Here is a 19,200-nt window from a genome sequence, read left to right as displayed (position 1 = left end):
AAGAAAACAAATCTAATTATTTTGTATAATTGATTTTTCCCTAATAAAATTTCAACTTTCATTTTTGATAGGACACATGGGTTAATTAATTAAAAATAAATGTCCAACTTGTTATGGGTGTACCAAACATGGTGGTGGGGTTTAAGAATTTTTTCATTATTTTAATATATTTTGGCCAAATGATTTCTCAGGAATCAGAGTAGTCTAAGGAGGATAGTCCAATAGTTTAAATGTGTAATTTGATAAAAATAAACTAACTTATAAGTTATTTTATTGTGATTTAATGTTTGATAAATTTATAAAAATATTAATTTTAGTTTATAAATTAATTTATAAGTTAGTTTTTATTAAATTATCTTTATAATGACTTTTGCTCAAAAATAATCTAAATATAACTTATAAACTATTTTTTAACAAACAAGCTATAGCTATTATTATTATTATTATTATTATTATTATTATTATTATATATTAAAATTCTGCGGAAAAAGGAACAGTAAATGTAACAACGTAAATTTTTAAAACAATTTTTCATTTCCGAACATAATAAATTTCATAAAACAATTTCAAAACTCATTGTTTCAAATGTTATCTCAGAAAACATGTCCCATAATATCAAACACGTAAATCTCTATGAGTGTGTACGGATCATGTCGGCGCCTTCCCGCAATCCTCGCTGGTACCTGAAACACATATCACACAACACGGTAAGCATAAATGCTTAGTGAGTTCCCCAAAATACCACATACGCACATACGCCACTCAGGGCTATAACTCTACAAGACCTTCCGGTCAATGTGTCTCAGGGGATTTCCGTTCCATAATCCTGGTAGACCTTCCGGTCCCACTTCTCTGACCTTCCGGTCCGTATCATCTTGAACTTCCGGCCCATACACTGTTGACCTTCCGATCCGTATCATAATACTCATAACGTAGCATAAGACATACATATCACATAACAACATACATCACATACTCATCATAGCACATAAGACCTTACGGTCACACATAATTACCACTCTAGGTAAAGTATAGTGAGAAGACTCACCTCGTATGATGTCGGATAACCTCTCGTGCTCGATAACCCGACCTAGCCTCCTCCTATCAAAATGATAACACATCTAATCAATACTTTCACTTGTCCTCATCTCTAAAAAAATGGGTAGAAGACCATTCTACCCTTCCCTGACCTTTCTTGAATCAGCTTGACCAAAACCCTAAGGTCAGCTGAAGTCAACTCTAGTCAACGGTCAAACTTTGACCAGACTCGTCGAGTGCACTCGGGTGACTCAGCGAGTCCATGTGTGTTCTCAGAATCGTCCTAAGGCCTCACTCGACTCGTCGAGTTAGCCTTTCACTCGACGGGTTACCACTGGTCACGAATCGCGAGGCAACCCGACTCAACCCGTCAAGTCCTCTTATGAACTCGGTGAGTTCCCTCAATGGCAACACTCAAATGACCTTCTGAGGTTAGATCTGCTTCTCTAATTTATAGATCTGACCTCCTAACACCCAAAAATTACGTAAAGGTTCAAACTTTAAGCTCATGCAACACTCATATGTCCTTATTTGATGAAATAGCTCCTAAAATGGCAACCAAGGTCCACAACTCCAAAGGGACTACATAAAGCTGGAAGGTTGGGACTCTCTGGACCTCTTAAGGTCCAGATCTAATGCTTATTCGACATTGGGACTTCATATACTCCAAAATCCTTTGAAGACAAGGGTCAAGAAACCCTAGATTCATGCAATCTACACCATACAGAAAGAGAGGGCCGATTTGTTACCTCAAAGTGAAGCTCCTTGCTCCAAAATCTCAGAATGACAACCTCCTTTGGTCCTTCTTGCTGAAACCCTTATTTTCCTTTGCTAAATCACACCAATAAAGCTCAATATGGCTCTTCTCTCACTCTCTATGCTCTCTGGTTCGTAGGGATCTCTCAAGGGTGAATGTGGCCGCCAATGAAGGCCATAAGGACCCTTAAATAGGGCACATGCCCAAAGATTTAGGGTTTCTGCCCACAACATGGACTCGCCGAGTCGTCTTGCCGACTCGTCGAGTCCATTCATTAATCCGAGTCATCAGTCGCGTTTCTACTCGACGAGTTTAGGCGTCAACTCGTCAAGTCCCTTTTCTTAACTCAAAAATAAATACTTAAATTATGATACCTGGAAATCCGGGTGTTACAATTCTCCCCCACTAGAATCAGACTTCGCCCTCGAAGTCTCACTCTACAAATAGCTCTGGATGCTGCTCCCGCATCTCCGCCTCCGGCTCCCAAGTCAGCTCGGACCCTCTCCGATGTTGCCACTGGACCTACACCAGGAGCACCTCTTTGTTCCTCAGAACCTTGATCTTCTGATCCAATATCGCAATCGGCCTCTCTACATAATTCAGGCTCGCATCCACCTTAATATCCTCTAGTGGTACTACTGTTGTCTCATCGGCTAAACACTTCCTCAACTGACATACGTGGAAGGTATCATGTATCTGACACAACTCCGCAGGTAGCTCCAAACGATATGCTACCTTGCCCACTCTCGTGGTCACCCTAAAAGGACCAATGTACCAGGGCCCCAGCTTACCCCTCTTCCTGAATCAGATCACCCCTTTCCAAGGAGATACCTTCAAGAGTACGAAGTCTCCAACCTGGAACTCGAGCTCGGATCGTCGCCTATCCGCATAACTCTTCTGGCGACTGTGGGCTGTCAGCAACCTCTACTTGACCTGTTGTATCTGCTCAGTCGTCTAAAGCACTATCTCAGTGCTATCCATCACTCGTTGCCCCACCTCGCCCCAACAGATAGGGGTCCTACACCTCCTCCCATACAACAGCTCAAAGGGAGGCATACAAATACTCGAATGGTGGTTGTCGTTGTAAGAAAACTCAGCCAAAGGTAGTTATGTGTCCCAACTTCCACCGAAGTCCATAACACATGCTCGAAGCTTGTCCTCGAGCGTCTGAATCGTCTGCTCGCTCTGTCCATCCGTATGTGGGTGGTATGCAGTACTGAAGTGCAATCTTGTGCCCAACTCCTCATGAAACTTCTTCCAGAACCTGGAAGTGAAACGTACATCTCGGTTCGACAGAAATCGAGATCGGCACCCCATGTCGCGACACCACCTCACTCACATATAACTCTGCCAGCCTCTCAGTAGAAGAGCTCTCACTGATAGCAAGGAAGTGAGCACTCTTCTTCAGCCGATCCACAATCACCCAAATTGCATCAACACCCCTCGCGGTCCTTGGCAATTTGGTGATGAAATCCATAGAAATATGTTCCCACTTCCACTGGGGAACCTAGAATGGCTGCAACTTGCCATGCAGACGCTGGTGCTCGGCCTTAACCCGGCGATAGGTCAAGCACCTTTCTACAACCCACGCAACATCCCTCTTCATACAAGGCCACCAATAATCTCTCTTTAGATCCAAATACATCTTAGTGGCCCCGGGATGGATCGAGAACCACGATCTGTGCGCCTCCTCCATCAATATGCTACGTGCCCCGCCCATAAATGGTACCCAAATCCGACCATGAAAGGTCATAAGCCCTCGTTTATTGGTAACAAACTCAAATACCTGCCCAATCACTCGCTCTCTCTTGCGGTTCTCCGGCCTCACCGCCTCATGCATATATCTCGAATCGGGGTACTCTCCACCCTGCGGCTCAGAGCATCGGCTAGACGTTAGCCTTGCCCGGGTGGTACAGGATCTCACAATCATAATCCTTTACCACATCCAACCATCTCCTCTAGCGCATGTTTAGGTTGGGCTGATCCATCAGATACTTCAAACTCTTGTGGTCCGTGTATATGGTACACCGAACCCCATACAAATAATGGCACCATATCTTGAGGGCGAACACCACTTCCCCCAACTCCAAATCATGGGTGGGATACCTTGCCCCATGAGGCTTCAGTTGCCTCGATGCGTATGCTATCACATGCCCTCTCTGCATAAGCACTGCACCCAACCCTGACATCGATGCGTCACAGGACACCACAAAATCCTCCATTCCCTCTGGAAGGGCTAACAACAGGGCTTCGCACAGCCTCTGGCGAAGAGTCTCAAACGAGGTCTACTGCTCGGGACCCCAAGTAAAAGCAACGCCCTTCCGGGTCAATCTGGTGAGGATAATGAAAATCTTGGAGAAATCCTTGATAAATCTCCGATAGTAGCCAGCCAACCCAGAAAACTCCTGATCTCGGTGGGGGATCTCGGCACCTCCTATCTCATAACAGCCTCAATCTTTTCCGGATCGACCATTATCCCATTATGGTTAACGAGGTGTCCCAAGAACTGGATCTCTCGTAACCAGACTCTCCGATCTCAATACTCTGAGGATCTCCCTCAGATGCTCCTCATGTTGCTCTCTACATCTCTAATACACTAGAATGTCGTCGATGAACACAATCACCGATCGATCCAACATTGGTCTACATACTCTATTCATGAGATCCATGAACACTGCTGGTGCATGTTGGATTAGTGTTTAAGTCCATAACTATAATTGGTAAGACTTGACCCGACCCGGCATGGTCCATTTGGGTTGCATGGCATCATGCATTTGGATAGACTAAAATGAGAGAAATAACACTTAAGGTTTGTTAATAATTTATAAGTTCTAATATATTAATAAGGTTATTTAATTAGTATTGATCAAGAATTAATTTGGAATTAATTAAGTGATCAAAAGGAGACTAATTAAATATATGGGTTGATTGTGTAAATCATTCATTCTCATATATGTGGGCTTGTGATCCAAGATTCCTTATGTTGGACTAAGTCCATGGGGTGACCCATGGATGCTCCATGGAGGTTAAAATCCATGGAGCATAAGGAATGGGTAAAGTCATGAGTTACATGGTGTAACCCTAATAGCCACCATATAAAAGAATCCCATGGCTCAAGAAATCGTGCACTATGTGTGAGTGTGAGGGCTAGACGATTTCAAGGAGTGTCCAAGTTTCTCTCAAGTTATTCCAAGTGTATTTGGTGTTGTGTGAACCATTTGAGGTGTCACACTTGGGGCAATAGGCACTCAAGCCTCATGAAGACTTTCTACATCAAAGAGGTATGTATTCTATCTTGTTATATTCATTGTTTTGTATGCTAGATTAGGATAATACCTTGGAAGTTCATATTTGCATGTATAATAGAGAAAACATAGATCCAAGGTATTTAGGTTGCATTTATACTTAGGAGTGTTAGAATGTTCAAAATCCAACAGTGCATTGGTGAGCCCAAAAGGCATCACCACGAACTCATAATGCCTATAACGAGTCCTAAACGCCGTCTTCTGGATATCCTCATCCCGCACTCTCATCTGATGATATCCAGACCTCAGGTCTATCTTGGAAAGCCAAGATGCTATCTGCAGCTGATCGAACAGATCATCAATCCTCGGTAATGGATAACGGTTGTTGACCATCAACTTGTTCAACTCCCGGTAATCAATGCACATCCGGTGTGAACCATCCTTTTACTTGACAAAAAGGATCAGCGCTCCCCACGGCGTGCTACTCGGTCGAATAAACCCCTTCCCCAGCAGCTCCAGAAGCTGCGAGGACAACTCTTGTATCTCTGGCGGCGCAAGGCGATAGGGTGCGTTGGCAATGGGCGCCGCTCCCGGAACCAAATCGATGCAAAACTCCACCTGCCTCTCGGGAGGCACCCCCGGCAACTCCTTGGGGAAAACTTCCGAGAACTCCCGCTCTATCGGCACCTCACCGACCGAACTCGGCCTCTCTACGGCCACTCGTGTATCCATCACATAGGCTACAAACCCGCTGCAGCCTTGCTGTAGACTCTGTCTCGCTCTGGCAGCCGAGCAAAATGCTGACCCACATCGGGTGCCCTCGCCATATACTGTCAGCACTCCCCCACTAGGGTCTCATATCGTCACCATCTGATGCTCGCAATCTATGACAGCCCCAAATCGGCTCAGCCAATCCATGCCCACAATGACGCAAACGTCCCCCATCATAATCGGGACCAGATCTTTCGGGAACTCAACACCGAAGATCTCGAGTACACATCCTCGAATCACATCAGTAGCATACACCGCTCGCTCGTCGGCTATGGAAACTCGTAGAGGTCAAGTCAACGCTTCTCGTCGGATACTGATGTGCTGACTAAACGCTACAGACACGAAACATTGACTCGCAACCGAGTCAAAAAGCACCAAAGCAGGCACAGAATTCACAAGAAAAGTACCTACGCATACCATAATATAAGCACAATATCTCAAACTCAACATTAATAAATGAAAGAATATATACCAGCCACGACATCGGGCGCTGCGCGGACCTCCTCCGCTATCAACTGAAAGGCTCTCCCGCGAGCCTTCGGTGCCTCGGCCTTCACTGGCCAACCCTCAGTAACTCGTGCAGCAGCAGGGGCAGATCCCTGGGTTGATCCTTGTAACAGCTGCGGGCACTCGGCCTTCTAATGGCCCATCTGGTTGCAATGAAAGCAAACCATAAATCCCTTGGGGCAGTCCTTGGCTATATGCCCCTCCTTGCCACACTAGTAGCAAGCATCTTCTCGACACACTCCATCATGTCCCTTGTCGCACTTCCCACAAGTGCAACCCTTCTGGCCTCCAGATCTCATATCGGTGGGCTTAGCCCGCTTGGATGCCGGCTGAGACTGTACCGGCCGCCTGTCCTTCTTCTGAGACTCAGCCTCCTCTCTTGCATGAGTCTCCAGCTCGATCTCCCTCTTCCGAGCATTTGCCTGGAGCTCGGCAAATGTTTGGTATAAAGAGTTCGCCACGAACTCCCGAATGTCCCTCCTCAGTATGCTCAGGTATCGACTCATGTGTGCATGCTCAGAGGACACGTGCTCAGGGCAAAACAACACCCTCTCGTAAAACATCCACGTAATCACAGTCATGGACTCTGTCCCCTGCTTGAGGGACAAGAACTCCTGCACCAACCGTTCCCTCTCCACCGGGGGAACATACTCGTCCCTGAACATGGTGGTGAACCTCTCACAGGAATATTATCCACCGTCACAAACTTCCACTAATTCTTCGCTCCCAAGTGAAGCTGGTTCAGCGCGAATCGTGCTCGCAAATGTTCCGGACAGGAACAAGTGTAGAAAAATCCCTCAACGTCAGAGCTCCACCTTATCACGACTATCAGATCTTGTGTCCCATCAAACTCTGGTGGCTTCGTGTTGCTGAACTCTCGGTACAGCAACGAGTCACCCCCCTGCGGCCTAGCAGCGGCAACAGCTGTGGTGGCTACAGCAGCAGTAGCCTCGGTTAGAGCAACGTATCGCTCGTCAAATGTCTCAATCAATGTGGTCTTGATAGACCCAAACATCTCTGGTATCTCAGCCCGAATGGTCGCTGCCACCTCCTCGTGAGTCATCCTACGGATCTCCTCGTCACTAGTACCACTGGTACCACTGCCTCTGGGGTTGTCGCGCGTCCCCATCATGATGTCTCTGAAATACGACATAAAATAATTAGAGACTCGACCGAGATTGCTCACACTCGATCAACCGTTCCTACTTGTTCCTTGGCACCCTAAGGATTCTTAATTGGGATGTTTATCGATCCGGTGCTTTTAGTAGTACAAACCCAATACTACCTTCCACACTGCATCCGTATCCACACCAAGTCCTTCTCACAAGATACTCTCTGCTACATACATGCACTCTAAGCAACTCACAACAACATAAACTCCTAGCCTAAGGCATCACATATCAGGCCACCCTAGTCCTAAGATATGATTTACCTAGCCTAATCCAGCATGCGTAGCACATAATATCTCATAACACATAATGTAAGGGTATTTTGGGAAATCACCGTTCGGGCACTGGCTAATCGTACACACTGCTCCTTTTTGCTTTTTCTCAAATTCTTTTACTCTTCTTAGTAAATTGTTTCTTTTATGAAAAAAATTTCTCAAATCCTCTGTTTGAGTTCAGATACGCCCGAAGGTGCATCCGAATCCCTCAAACCAAGGCTCTAATACCAACTTGTAACAACGTAAATTTTCAAAACAATTTTTCATTTCCGAACATAATAAATTTCATAAAACAATTTCAAAATTCATTGTATCAAATGTTATCTCAGAAAACATGTCCCATAATATCAAACACATAAATCTGTATCAGGGTGTACGGATCATGCTGGCACCTTCCCGCGATCGTTGCTGGTACCTAAAACACATATAACACAACATGGTAAGCATAAATACTTAGTGAGTTCCCCAAAATACCACATACGCACATACGCCACTCAAGGCGTAATGTCCTTCTTGTTGGATATAGTGTCTAAGTCCATAACTATATTTGGTATGTACTTGACCCGACCCGGCATGGTCCATTTGGGTTGCACTTCACCCGAACAATTTACGGATAATCTTTTAAGAATAGTATAAGTGATGATTTATTAATATATTATAAGTTCTAATATATTAATATAAAATCATATTATTTAATTAGTATTGATCTATAACTAATCTAGAATTAATTTAGATATCAAAAGTATTACTAATTAGATATGGGCTCTTGTATTTATATAGTATGGGCTAATGCTTATTTGGAATGGGCTACGCTTGCATGGAAAGTCCATGGATACTCCATGGAGCTTTAACCCATGGATCTCATGGAAATGAAAAGACATTGGTATTAAGGTTTACATGGATGTAACCTTAATCCACCACACTATATAAAGGAGGCTTTGGTTCTTGAAATGACACTAGTTGTGGTGAGTAAAGCAAGAGGGTTGATTTCAAGAAAGGTGATTACTATTCTCTAAAAGTTCCAAGTTTGTGGTGATTTGTGATTTCCATTTGAGGCATCCACTCTATTGGTGCTAGGCTCTAAAACTCAAAGCAATCAACTACAACTATAAGGTAATTAATTCTACTAGCTTTATTTGATTCAAGTTCCCTATGCCATGCTAGATAGAATAAGAACCTTGGAAAAATAATTATTTGCATGTATCTTAGTCAAACATAGATCCAAGGTTTCTAGGGTTGCATGTACACCATAGGAGTATTAGAATGCTCAAAACCCATCAGTGGTATCAGAGCCTAGGCTTGTTTACTTGATACTTGATGCAAATAGCTTAAAATCAAATTTTTTTGTTCACTATCGTATGAACTCGCCGAGTCCATGGGGGGACTCGACCAGTCCATGAAGAAATGCATGCTACTCGTCGAGTCTGTTCATGCACTCGACGAGTAGAGGCTGCAGTGTCCAATTTTTTGAGTTTTGCTGCTGGAAATGGACTAGAAACATTACCCTAAACTGTTTTGGTGTCACAAAACTTGTTTTAGATGGTGTAATGTTTATGCTAATCCATTTACAATGGCTATTATCAAAAAATTACAAGTTTTATGAGTAAATTATGATTCTTGAAATGTTCATATTCATGTTCTTGAACTTATGAAGATTAGATGATCATAGGAATTGTTTGTAACCTACTTGGTAGTTTAATTCATGGTCATTATGTGTTATAATGGAGTCCATAACTTGTCCTCAAGTTATGGAAAACCAAAGGTCACACTTTAATAAAAAACATTAAAAGAACACAAGAGTTAGAAAAATGAAGAGTCTTCATTTTAATACTCAATTAAATTCATAAGTTATAAGAAATGAAAAGTTTTGAAATTTTACAAAACTTTCCCTCAAGTTTTGGAACAAGTAAAGCCATGATTAAAACTTTAGTTCCAACCCTTAGAATTTTAAAAGTTAAAATTCAACCCTTATACTTTATAATATTATAAGTTAATAATATATATATATATATATATATATATATATATATATATATATATATATATAAGGTCAAGTCGTCTTACCGCTAGTACGCCTCATTCATGAAGCCGGTCTATAAGGGGGTATAAGGTTGTTGCCTATAAAATGGTAACTGTTAAGTATTTTAGTGTTGCGTCTTGGCCCTTTTGGTTTTGTAATCGGATTGGGCTTGTCCATCCGTAGTTATCTAGAATAGTTTCCTTTTATCTAGATAAGTTGTTAGGGTTTTAATATAAATATATGCATGCATGTATGCGTATAAGATAGAATAGTCGATTACGTTGTTTCTTGTAACCCTATAATACCTCTGCAGATTGAAGTTCTTTATCGAGCTCTTCTGGGGTATCTTTGCATTAATCATTCGACATATTCATTGCAATACTTGTGTTCTTCATTACGTTCTTATTTATATTTTGCTTAGAATCATACGATCCTGATAGAACATTATTCTAACAATTGGTATCAGAGCAGGAGATTGTGTGATCAATACACTTTACTTCTGTATTCACAAATCTTTAGGGTTTCCACTTTTATCGAAGTCGTCGTCTTCTTAACGACGACTACTCAGTTTTTGATAAAACCCTAATCTCAAGTTTACAGGTAAGATTCTAGCAGCTCACCATGTCTCACGACGATACGCATACAAACCCAATTAACATCTCAAACAGCATCGGATCTACAACTAGAGTTCTCATACTCTACACTCAAGACTACGAAGTATGGACTCATCACTTTGAAGATTACGTGATTGGATCTGAAGATAATGGCTATCTCATCTGGGAAGCTATCATTCTTGGACCGTTTGTGCATTCAGAAACAAACACGATCGTTAAGACACAGAAGGATTACAACAAGTTGGTGACAGATGTTCAGAAGATGCCACAAGATGAGAAGGACAAGATCCTATGTAATGTTAAAGCCATGCGAATGATAAGATTCGCCTTATAGTCTGACACTTTTCGGTTTGTAGGCTCATGCACAACTGCTAAGGAGATCTGGGATAGGTCGAAGGAACTTTACTCAATTGATGAAGATCTGGAACACTCCATTTAAACTCTGTTGTTGTCAGAATTTGGAGTTTTTGAACAGAAACCTGAAGAGAAGCTCATTCAGACCTTTGATCGGTTCAATCATCTCTTAAGTAAGATGATCAAGCATGGAATTGAGAGGAAGCTGATCGAGCAGAAAGTTACATTCATGAACGGGCTCAGACCAGAATGGATGGCTGTGGTTTCCATTGTGAAGGCGCATGAACAGTTCAAATCCTACTCACTGGCGAAACTAGTTGGGATACTAAAGTCACATGAAAGTGTTGTAACTAAGGAAGTGAAAGTGGTCTCTGGCATGGGATTGCTGGCTCTTGTCTCTAAAGGAAAAAGTACTGTTGAGGAAGAAGAAGAGTCAGACATGTCAGAATGTGATCTTACAAGTGAGGAGTATGCTTTAATGATAACAAATCCAAAGAAATTCGCAAGAAGAAAATTTCCCACCAATAAGAACCGAAATTGGCAAGGAAGTTATAGTTCTGAGAAAACAAAAGATGAACCGAAAGTCTCTTCTCAAAAGGTGGAAGAGAAAAAGGAAAACAAGCTTGCAGGAGACTCTGGATACGACTGCAACTATTGTCACGGCAAGAACCACTTTGCCAAAGATTGCATGTTAAGAAAGATGGCTGAGAAGAGAGAGGGTGAAGATGATGAAGCGTATTACATGCGTAAACTAGACGAAGTCAAGAAGAAAAAGGCTTCCAATAGCTCGATGAATGCACTAATTGTACAAGAAAATGCAGGGGAAGATGAGCTCAGTGGTGTAGAAGTCTGGTCAACAGACTCTGAAGACGAAGAGGTTAGAAGACCCACTCATGGAAAGGCGCTTGTGGCAAAGAATGAAGGTTCTGGTGGAAAATGCTTTATCGTCACTAATGGTCCATCAACCGAAAGTGCAGACACAGAACCGAACCTGACAGAAAACAAGTGTTTTGCAGCCAAGCCGGTGAGTGAGAAGATCAACGACTGCGATCGATTGATCAAAAAGGTATATTCTATCCTCGAATCTCTTAAAATTCCCAAAAATGAATATCTAGAAGAATTAAATGAACTAAACTCTAAATTTTATAACCTAAGTAGTAGCCTCATGCAAACCCGCTTAGCAAACTCTAACCTAACTGACCAACTCGACAGGGCGTCTTCAAAAAGTGAGGAGAGGAGGATCTGGATTGAGCAGAAGGAAGCAGAGTTAGTTAGGGCTAAGGATGAGAGTATTTATTTGCAAAGAGACAATTTAAAATTGTTAAAACAAAGAAATGTTTTCTGTTTAATTGCTAAGCGTCTTTATACTAATATTGTTCAATTACATCTAAATTGTGAAATTGGAAAGAAAATACATAAAATGATTTTGCCCTTCCTTGAATTTAAGGAAGATGAGGTTATAGCAGAGTGTGAATCAGAAGTATCCTCTGAAGAAACATCCATGTCGTATAGGCTAGGTTTAGATAAGATTGAAACTTTCATCGATTCTAAGGAACATAAAAGTATGTTAAAAGATATCTTAGAGGAAAATGACAGGTTAAAGATTAAAACCGAAACTATACGAACATTCGATGAGTCAAATGCCAAAATTGTTAAAAATAATAAAATAAACTTAGATTATTCATCTGAATTTGATGAGGAGAGTGAAATGAGTGAAATCTCAGTAGAGGACGTTGTTGATTGTTCTAAGTTTGTGAAAAATGAAACCCAGAGCGAAAAACCTCTTATTTCAAAAAATTCGGTTGAGTTTGCTCGACTGTCAAAGGAACAGAAACCGAAACTCAAAGAAAAAGCATTGGTCTATCAAAAGGTACAGACCATGCCAAATCAGGTTTATGCTGTGACTGGAGTCACTCAAAGACAAACAGCATAATTAAAAATAATAGTTGACGAGGATAACGCTGAGGGATGTGAAGACTATTTATGGTCTGCTCCCATTGATAATGCAGATGAAACCGTGGGATTGTCTGAGAAAACCACATGGAGAGTCAAAGGACGATACATACCAGAACCCATCAATAAACCTTCCGGTTTCGATATTCCTAGCACAAGCGGAACTAAAGATGTTCCTGAAGAACCGTCAGTTGAACCTGATGTTCCAATCGAGAGGAAAGAACCGAAAGATCCGCTCAAGAGACAGGAAGCACCGGAAGTTCAAACTAAGGAAAGTACCGAAACCAAAATGGAAGATAAGACAAATGCAACCTGGAAGGAGAAACCACAGGAAAACTTCAATGTTCACAAATCTCAGAAGGAGCTAGCTGAACAGAAAAGACTCAGAAATAAAAGTTATGCCTCGAATCTGAATGAACGGAAAAAGCATTGGAACTCTCAAAATCCTAACTATGAGCCTTCTAGGAAAGAATCCATGGATAAAGGAAAGGAAAAGTCAAAGGAAAATTTTAGTCCAAATTCCTATTATTCCAAATCCCAAAACCGAAAGTCAAGTTTCGGTCATCAACCCAGTTTTGGTTCTCAACCCAGTTTCGGTCCTCGACCCAAGTTCGGTCCTAAACCCAAATTCAACTCTCGATCCAAATTCGGTCCTAAAACCAGTTTCGATCCCAATTCTAGACATGGATCCTCCAGATCCCAAGATGAAACAAATTCCTTAAAGGACATCAAAGGAAAAGGAAAGCTGTTATCAGACTCTGAGAATGAAAATAAGAAATCCTTCACTAAACCTAGGAATTCAACGAAAAACACTAAACCATCTAAATAAACACCAAAAGATACATTAAGATTTAAAGAAGATAAAACAAAAATCAAGGTGTTTACCATCAAAAGAAAAGATCAAACGACTCTTGTTAAACGAACTTATTTAGTTGATGCTTCTATTGTTATTCCTTTCTCTGTGAAAAACTCACCAGGACCCAAGAAACTTTGGGTTCCTAAATCTGCTTAAATTTGCAGGTAATCAGTGACGAGCAGTTTGACGACGAATGGTATATAAACAGTGGCTGCTCGCGTCACATGACAGGGAGAAAGGAGGAATTAAGGGAATTTCGGTCTCTAAAGGATGGTGGATCGGTGAAGTTTGGAAACAATTCCTATGGAACAATCAAAGGATATGGGATGATAACTAATGGAGACTTCTCCATCAGAAAGGTGGCTTATGTAGAAGGATTGCAGCACAACCTCATCAGTGTATCACAATTAGTTGTGGGCACAGGCTTGAAGGTATCATTTGATGATGAAGGATCTGAGATAATAGAAAAACAAACCAAGAAAGTTCTGCTGAAATCTGTACGAAAAGGAGAAATGTATCCTCTGAATCTTAATCCTATTCGGGGGACATCAACTATCTGTCTGCTATCAAAGGAAAACACTGATGAAAGTTGGCTTTGGCATCGACATCTATCTCACCTGAACTTCAGAGATATCAACAAATTAGTGATTGGTGATCACGTTCGAGGTCTTCCTCTTCTCAAGTTTGAAAAGGAGCATTTGTGTGCAGCATGTGAGATGGGTAAGCAGAGCAGAAAAAGCCACCCTACACGCATTAATACTAAGATAGTGGAAGCACTTGAACTGTTACATATTGACTTGTGTGGACCTTCTGCTATAGAGAGTATCGGTGGAAGTAAGTATATTCTGGTTATTATAGATGATTTTTCATGCTTCACGTGGGTTTTCTTTCTTAAACAGAAATCAGATGCAACTCCCAAGCTAAAGATGTTCATCAAGCAAGTGGAAGTTCAATTAAAGAATACAGTGAGAAACATAAGAAGTGACAATGGGTTGGAATTCAAAAACAAGGATTTCGAAGACTTTCTGGCTGATAAGGGGATAACACACAATTTTTCGGCCCCTTATACACCACAGCAAAATGGGATTGTTGAAAGACGAAACCGATCATTGTGTGAAGCGGCAAGAACCATGCTCAGTTATGCCTCTCTACCTTTATACTTTTGGGCTGATGCCATTGCTGCTGCCTGTTATACTCAGAATCGGTCCCTGCTCAACAAGAGATTCTCGATAACTCCTTATGAGATCTTAAACAATCGGAAACCAAACGTCAAATTTTACCACATTTTCGGTTCCAGGTGCTTTATCTTTAATTCTAAAGAAAACTGAAATAAGTTTGATGTTAAAGCCGATGAGGGGATCTTTCTGGGTTACTCTCTGTCATCGAAAGCATACCAGGTGCTGAATAAGCGTTCTAAAAGAATAGAAGAAACTTATTATGTCACCTTTGATGACAATTACATGAAGAAAGTTCAAAGAATAGAAGACGCTTCAGGAGACATCTTTCCGGAATCTGGACAGGTCTTGGTTCCAATATCCAACCTGTTTGATGAATACATTCGGTTATTTGATGAACCAGAAAAAGCAATACATTCGGAGGCAACAGCAGCAGACAACAAAGTAGATAATCTGAAGAAAGTCATAGATGAAGCTGCCAAATCAATGGAAAACGAAACACCTACTCCTAAACCATCACCCAGTACCTCAAACACCGATTCAATGTTCCAGGGGGAGAACTCTACCACTTTCAAACCATCTGAAGTTCCTGTTGAGGGGGAGAATCCCAATTCCGCCCCAATATCTACTAGTTCAACAGATACTCAAACAACTGAACCGAAATCAACAGGTCATAGTCCAATCGAGGGGGAGATACCCACTGCCGATTCTGCTGAAAACAAAGACTTCACTTCGCCAGTCGAGGGGGAGAAGGAGAAAACAAGTGATAATTCTACTGACGAAGGAGAAAGGGATCAGTCAGATGTTGAAGTTGAAGTTGAAGCAGAACTAAATCCAAAATATGATCCACTCTATCCTCCGCTAACAAAATGGACAAAAGACCATCCCAAAGAGCAAATTATTGGTGAATCCTCTGAAAGTGTTCTTACTAGATCTCAGCTGAAGGCGAAACAAACAACATTATTCTCTAAAGTAGAATTTTGTATGTTTAATTCGTTTATCTCCAAAATAGAGCCGAAAACCGTAAATGTCGCACTTGATCATTCTGATTGGGTTCAAGCAATGCAGGATGAGCTCAATGAATTCGAACGAATCAGAGTTTGGAGATTGATTCCTACTCCGAAAGATGCCTCTGTTGTCGGCTTGAAATGGGTGTTTAGGAATAAGCTGGACAAAGAAGGGAATGTCATTCGTAACAAGGCTCGGTTGGTTGTAAAAGGCTATTGTCAAGAAGAAGGGATTGATTATGAAGAAACTTTTGCTCTTGTGGCAAGGTTAGATTCTGTTCGAATTTTTCTAGCATATGCCGCTCACAAGAACTTCGAAGTTTTCCAAATGGATGTCAAATGTGCATTCTTGAATGGAGAACTAGAAGAAACGGTCTATGTTGAGCAACCACCTGGTTTTGTGAATGAAAAGTACCCGGATCATTGCTATGTGCTGGATAAAGTTGTCTATGGGCTAAAGCAAGCACCAAGAGCCTGGTATGAAACGCTTACTCGCTTTCTAAAAATGTCAAAGTTTAAACAAGGTTCGGTTGACCCAACCTTCTTTCGAAAGAAGGAAGGCGAACATTTGATGATTGTTCAGATTTATGTCGATGATATCATCTTCGGTTCCACGAATCCTAGCTTAACCGCTGAATTCAGAACGTTGATGGAGACTAAATTTGAAATGAGCACAATGGGTCCAATTAACTTTTTCCTCGGTTTGAATATTAGACAGGGACCAGAAGGTATCTTTATAAACCAGGAAGCATACACCAAAAATCTGCTGACTAAATTTGGAATGAAGGGTGATTCAAAAGTAAAGGTTCCTATGGCATTTGGCACCAAGCTAACTCCATCCCTGGAGAAACCGGCTGTGGACATAACTCTTTATCGACAAATGATAGGATCCCTTATGTATCTAACAGCGAGTAGACCAGATATCATGTTTTCTATTTGTTATTGTGCCAGGTTTCAAGCTAATCTAAGAGAACACCACATGCTTGCTGTGAAGAATAATTTTCGATATCTGAAGAACACTTCATCTCTCGGTTTCTGGTATCCTGCAAGATCTGGATTCTTCATACAAGCCTTTTTAGATGCTGATCTTGGAGGATGTGGACTGGACAGGAAAAGCACTACCGGAGGATGTCAATTCCTTGATGGAAAAATTGTCAGTTGGCAATCAAAGAAACAAACCTGTGTTTCTTTATCCATAGCAGAAGCAGAATACATTGTTGCCGCATCATGTACCTCTCAGGTTGTTTGGATTCAAAGTCAGTTAAGAGATTATGGGCTGAGTATGAAAAAGATCCCTCTCTATTGTGGCTCTGAGAGTGCAATCCGGATTTGTCATAATCCAGTGCAACATTCGAAAACCAAGCACATTGCACTCAGGTATCATTTCATCAAGGATCATGTAGAAGACGGGAACGTAGAAGTACATTTTGTTCGCTCTGCTGATCAACTGGCAGACATCTTTACTAAAGCCTTACCAGAAACAACCTTCAATAAAATCTTACAAGGTTTGGGTATGATGGAAGGAGAGTCGGTACCGAATCCTCAAATATCTCATTAAAATTAAGACAACCGAAATAGACAGAGCGCTCGGTCTATCTCTGCTCTATATTTTTGGGGGAACCGACATGGACAGACCGCTCTGTCTATTTCGGCTCCGTAATTCTCCGGAACAGAGGAAAACTACATGATCGATCTATTTTGCTTCTCTCGTTAATACGATAAGGTTTCGGTTGTATATTTTGTAAGTCTTTCTGTTTTTATTCTTTTTCAGAAAAATTTCAAAAATCCAAAAATATTTTATCTTTCTGTTTTTATTCTTTTTCAGAAAATTTCAAAAATCCAAAAATATTTTATCTTTATGTTTTTATTCTTTTTCAGAAAAATTTCACTAATTCAAAAATATTTTATCTTTTTATTTGTTTCAATTGCTTGTTTGTTTTGTTTGGTGTCTGTCATTCATAGGTAAACACAAGTATAATCGTCGATAGCTCTAAAGCAGGTATGTTTTAACTTTCCTACAACCTAGTTAAGTGTCCCTAGAAGCATGCTGCTGCATGTTGTCTTAAGCCTCTATGATCTTGAGTAAGCCTTAATGATTCGATCGATACCCATCGTTTCTTCCAAATCAGGCTATTTTACCTCACTCGGTCTAGAGCTACCTTACTCTTCTCATATGAGTTAAGAGTTTCTCTGCTTTGTCACGCTTATCTAGCAGAACATACATTCGGTTCCTAAACCACCTCCTCATATTCTCCATCTACCTTCGGTTCACTAACGTAACCCTTGAGACTCTCGGTCTTTACCACTGAGGTTTATGGTTACACAACATCTGTGTTTATGATCTTGGATACGATTACCACGTTCTAAGTGAAACCCAAAACCCGACACCAAAAATGAATTGACGGTGAGTGATATACTCAAGCATTTACTGGTTACCTAAGTAAATCTCTTTTTATTTTGCGTGATCTTTTATGAAATTGTCTACAGCCAAGACATTTCTTCCCAAAGAGGTCCAGTTTAATTTTTTTTTTTTTGAGATTTCTGCTTCCTATAAGTCACTCAATAAATCCCACCTACCTGTTCAACAGATCACATCGGTCTCACAGGTACCTCTACCAACAATCGGTTTTATGTTAAAACTCGATGTTTGGTTGGAGGCCAGCCACCCAATACCTATGATCAAAAGAAGCCTTTCAATGTTTATTAACAAACAGTTGATCGTATTTTTAGGGAAACCACACAAGCACTTCAAGTCTCTCTTGACTTTGAAGGAAGTGATTCTTGCCTGGGATCATCTGCTTTCTGTCTTCTAAAAAGACATCACTCACGTCAAATACACACTTGCTTTATTTCTTTATCTTTCACACTCTTATGCACGAAAATTAATATTTTCCAACATTCTTATTGTTGTTTGGTATAAGTTTTGGTTATCAGTTGCAACCAAACAAGGGGATATATGGAATTTCAAACGGTATGAAGATAAGATTTCAGCACGTACATTTCAAAACCCACGCGTGCTGACGTTTTCATGGGATTAACCACACTGTCACATCGCGCTTTTTCAGGCGACGCTTTAGCAACCTCATCATCACGTTTTTCTCTCTCCAGGCAACAATATAAATAGGGGAGATCGTTTCGTTTGTCATTTACCAATCATGAATTATCTCATTCCTCCACCTTCACATTGTTCATCTTCTTCTTCGTTTATCGATGGCGACTTCATCTTCTGCACATGATCAAACTGCAACATCCTCCTTGCTTGCAATCAAACCCAACCAAAACATGGTTATCAAAATGACTCCATTCCTATATGACTTATATATGCTACATGTTGTGGAATGTCTAAAGTATTCCCCCCTGTTATTGGCCCTAACCCAGGTTGAAGCGGTTCCAATGTCGCTGCTAACTCAAGTCTACTCATCGGCGACTTATGACAAGAATAAAGATCGCATCTACTTC

General features: G+C 41.1%; 1 protein-coding gene across 1 annotated transcript; it reads left to right on the top strand.

The window, feature by feature from the left end:
- Positions 1 to 15,019: 15,019 nt before the first annotated feature.
- On the top strand, positions 15,020 to 18,779 carry LOC145096129 (uncharacterized). The gene is made up of 4 exons (XM_079033898.1): positions 15,020 to 15,638; positions 15,747 to 15,919; positions 17,704 to 17,740; positions 18,676 to 18,779. Exons 1-4 carry the CDS (start codon positions 15,020 to 15,022, stop codon positions 18,777 to 18,779), a joined length of 933 nt encoding a protein of 310 aa, XP_078890024.1.
- The last annotated feature ends 421 nt before the right edge of the window (positions 18,780 to 19,200 follow it).

The sequence above is a fragment of the Lactuca serriola genome, chromosome 3 (genome assembly GCF_051521515.1).
Source record: "Lactuca serriola cultivar US96UC23 chromosome 3, Lser_US96UC23_V15, whole genome shotgun sequence".
Lineage (NCBI taxonomy): Eukaryota > Viridiplantae > Streptophyta > Magnoliopsida > Asterales > Asteraceae > Lactuca > Lactuca serriola.
The sequence above is the reverse complement of the archived record's forward strand: the minus strand, read 5'-3'. Positions and strand labels throughout refer to the sequence as shown.